This window comes from Tarenaya hassleriana, unplaced genomic scaffold, assembly GCF_000463585.1.
Source record: "Tarenaya hassleriana unplaced genomic scaffold, ASM46358v1 Cleome1272, whole genome shotgun sequence".
Taxonomy (NCBI): Eukaryota; Viridiplantae; Streptophyta; class Magnoliopsida; order Brassicales; family Cleomaceae; genus Tarenaya; species Tarenaya hassleriana.
This window is the reverse complement of record NW_010963188.1, coordinates 1-3,753: the sequence shown is the minus strand read 5'-3', so window position 1 is coordinate 3,753 and position 3,753 is coordinate 1. Positions and strand designations below refer to the sequence as shown.

Here is a 3,753-nt window from a genome sequence, read left to right as displayed (position 1 = left end):
AAATTTCATCCTTTTTGAGCTGATTTCGGTGGTTCTCCTCTGAATCTCCGAAAATTCAATCTGGCTCTGCGCTCTGGTAAATTCCTTTCCCCTCTCTTTCCTTCCCTTTCTTCCGATTTTTTTGGTCGGTGATTCTGTTTGTGGCGTTTGTTTCTTGCGAGAGTTTACGTGAGAGCATCTTGTTCCTCGATTCGTGTTTCGGTTTTGTGTTGTATGTGCCGTCTGAATGCATCGCTTCCGTGTGTGTGGTTTTTGGTTTCTCGAGCTGTGGCTGTGGCTGTGGCGTCTTAGTCCCTTGTTTGGTGTCTGATTAGATTTTGTCTGGAAAACATGCTCGTTTGCCTCTGGTTTTTCTACAATTTGTATATGTTTATATGAATTTAAGCGCCGTTTACCGTGAAAGGAACTAGATAATCAAAATTGTTTTGTCTAATCCAATGCTCGAGGTTAAGACGCTTTTGCCTGTTACTTCCATACCATCAGGTTGAGCAGCTTGTTTATATGTGGGAGACTGGGTTTTCTTAAGCCAAAGCAATTCTTCTTCACTCTGGCCGCTACTGCAAAGTCTCACCCTTCTCGCACCTCTAAGAGGGTGTGGGGTGGTCTTGAGGTGGTGACTTCACTCTGCCTTCCTAGCAAATCTGTGTCATCAACAATTTGGAGACTCCGTCGTGTTTCGGTGGGTCTGTCCCTTGATTACGGCTAAGGCGGTCACAGCATAAACCTTTAACCTGGAAGGAAGCTTCTGTTCTTGCAAGCATTAAACTGGATTTTTTTGTTTCTATTTCGTGGATGTTATCTAGAGGAAGCACCGTTCAGGTGTAGTTTTTCTTTTCAATCTTCTTTCCTGTTCAGTTGGCCCCTGTTCTGGGATGTAGGGGCTGTTGTTAAATGTGACAAAATGGTCAGATTTTCGTGCTTCAATACACATGTCCATCGCAATCGATCCAAGGTGAGTAGAAGCATTCCTGGTTCTTGTGGCTTAAGACTTTCGTCATCTTGCATTCTCTTACATGGTCCTCCTTTGTCCTTTGAAATACTGTTAATATGTATTTCTGTTTTGGTAATGTAGAAAACCTTGGTGGATTCCTCAGATCGAGTCAAAGAAGATGGATTTACTTCTAAAAGCTTGAGCTCTGTCATACACGGGAGAAGCAATGGTTCTGTTAATGAAAATGGCAAGTCCTTGGGTTCCACAGCTCTTGAACGCAGCTGGAAGTCTGAGGAAATTAAAGCCAACGTCAATCTTAAGCATGATACTGAAAGACATCAGGTAAGGCCGCTCAAGAAAAGTCAGTCTCATGGAGATGTATTATACTTGGATGGGAGGGATGCCACAGAGAATGGCACCGATGATGGGATAGACCAAATGACATCTCCAGATTCTGTTGAACCAAACGGTTTTGTAGCACCTGGCAGTAGCAAGCTTATAGAAGGAAGTCCTTCGAGTCTGTATCAGAAAGCTCCTCTAAATTCAGATCAAGCCTTCAATGGATCGATTTTCTCTGTTGGAGATCCTCATCATGCTGATAGAGACAGTCGTCAGTTGGAAGATTCATCTTTCTCTGGTGAACGAGCTGAAGATTCGAAGAGCCATACTCCTCGTACTTCACCAGTGATGGTGAGATCGAGTTCAATGCCTAATGTTGCCGACCCTGGGCATGCATCAGGAAGATCTTCTCCTCTCAAATATTCCTCTGACCGCGTTAGATCTTGCGATGACTTACGTGTCCTAGACATGCAGCAGAGGGAGAAATCAGTCCTTGAGACTGATACAGAGGTGAAGCTAGAGCAAGGTCAGGATCATGGTATGCATAAATCCGGAGGTAACAATGTGGAAAACGTCATCGATGATGGCTATGATGCATATGGTTATTCTTCCTCGGCGAAAGATTGGATAGTACCAGTTACAGATGAGCCGAAATTCAGAGAAATCCTTCAGGGAGAATCATCGAATCGGCAACTAGAATTTCCTAGCAAGGATTTTAAAATCAAGCGCATAGAGGAATGGGTTAATGACCTCCAACATGTCAGCTTTCCTGATGAAGCTGATGGATCAGAATCACCAGAATATGATGATGCGACACCTAAGGAACCCATTGTCTTGAGTGGGTCAACTGCTGCTAAGGTAGATATCAAGTTAACTCCTGGAATGGAAGCTGCGAAGAAGTATATATCTTCTTTAAGCGCTTCTTCTACCACAGCACAGCTGGTTAATCATGGCCTGGTTGTCATACCATTTCTCAGCGCATTTACTGGTCTGAGAGCACTTAATCTATCAGGAAATGCAATAGGTTGTACTCTTTTCACTCTCTCTCTCTCTCTCTCTGTGCTTCTGTACTCTGTTCGTTTTTTGTTTTTCTTAACCTGCTACTAATACTATAACTGGCTTTCACACTCACCACCGCAGTTAGGATAACGGCGGGTGCTCTTCCTCGGGGACTTCATTTGCTGAATTTGTCCAAAAACAGTATATCAACTATCGAGGGCCTACGTGAGCTCACACGGCTTCGCGTACTAGACCTGAGCTACAACCGAATACTGAGGATTGGTCATGGTATTACTTGCATTACTCATCCATTCTTCTCTAGTTATCCTGCGTAGTGTCTGAAGAGTATTTCACTTTTCTGTATCGAACATAGGTCTGGCATCTTGTTCATCTCTGAAGGAACTATACCTAGCCGGGAACAAAATCAGTGAAGTAGAAGGTCTTCATCGTCTCTTAAAACTGACCGTGTTGGATTTGCGCTTCAACAAGATATCGACGGCCAAATGTCTAGGCCAGCTCGCTGCTAACTACAATTCACTCCAGGCCATAAGCTTGGAAGGTAACCCTGCCCAGAAGAACGTGGGAGACGACCAACTCAAAAAGTACCTAATGGGGCTCCTCCCAAACTTGGCATACTTCAACAGGCACGCCATCAAGGATGCATCGGACCGCCGGCTTGGAGTGAGCACCCACCAGCTAGAGCGAGCCCACAGGTCAGAGCTCAAGAACAGTAGCCGGAAGAGTAGCCTCGGTGCAGCCAACGCCCATAAGACCTCAGCATCAGCGACAGCCCGGAGGGGTCAGGCTGGGGCGTCCCAGAAGAGGTCCAAGGACAGAAGCAGCCGTCTTCCGCCGGCCGGACAGAAAGGGTCCGCAGCTGTTGCGTATGAGAATCGTTTCGCAGCGATTGACAGTAGACTGTCGAGCCTGAAATCGGAATTCTCTATGAGAAGGAGCCGAAGTGAAGGGACTCTGGGAGCCTTCTGAGGGCCGTTTCATGTGAAATCTGGCGGTGAGAACCCTTTCTTTTCTATGTCCGACGAGTTCATGTTGTTTTTTTGTCTGTCCCAAACATTTTAGAAGCTTTTGTTTGCTTCTCAAATAATAATGTCTGAAACCGTGTTTGATTCTTTTTGGTAATAGTTGAATGCTGCGTCCATTGATAAACCAAAAAAGTAGTGTGGTCTGACGTGGTCCACTGTATCGCTGGCTCTGACTCAGACTCTGACTCGGCCATTGTGGGTTGTCTGTGGGCCTAGTCGAGTCAGGCCCATTTGGACTCTCATGGAGTTGTTGGGCTCATACAATTGAACAATACAAAAAAAAACGATGCATGATCATATGGTTTTCCATAGGCTCAAAACGTTTGTTTCTTGGACTGGGCTATTTATGTGACAGAGAATAATCTACGATGTTGCATTTATTTGGCGAGGCATTTAAATACGTGTGGTAGCTCTTTTTTTTTTTTTTTTTTTTTTTTTTTG

The 3,753-nt window shown here is 44.8% G+C and overlaps 1 protein-coding gene across 1 annotated transcript; it reads left to right on the top strand.

The window, feature by feature from the left end:
- On the top strand, positions 1–3,401 carry LOC104807123. The gene is made up of 5 exons (XM_010532237.1): positions 1–76; positions 484–952; positions 1,073–2,294; positions 2,411–2,557; positions 2,643–3,401. The coding sequence occupies exons 2-5, from the start codon at positions 902–904 to the stop codon at positions 3,254–3,256; spliced, it is 2,034 nt and encodes a 677-aa protein (XP_010530539.1). The 5' UTR covers positions 1–76; positions 484–901; the 3' UTR covers positions 3,257–3,401.
- The last annotated feature ends 352 nt before the right edge of the window (positions 3,402–3,753 follow it).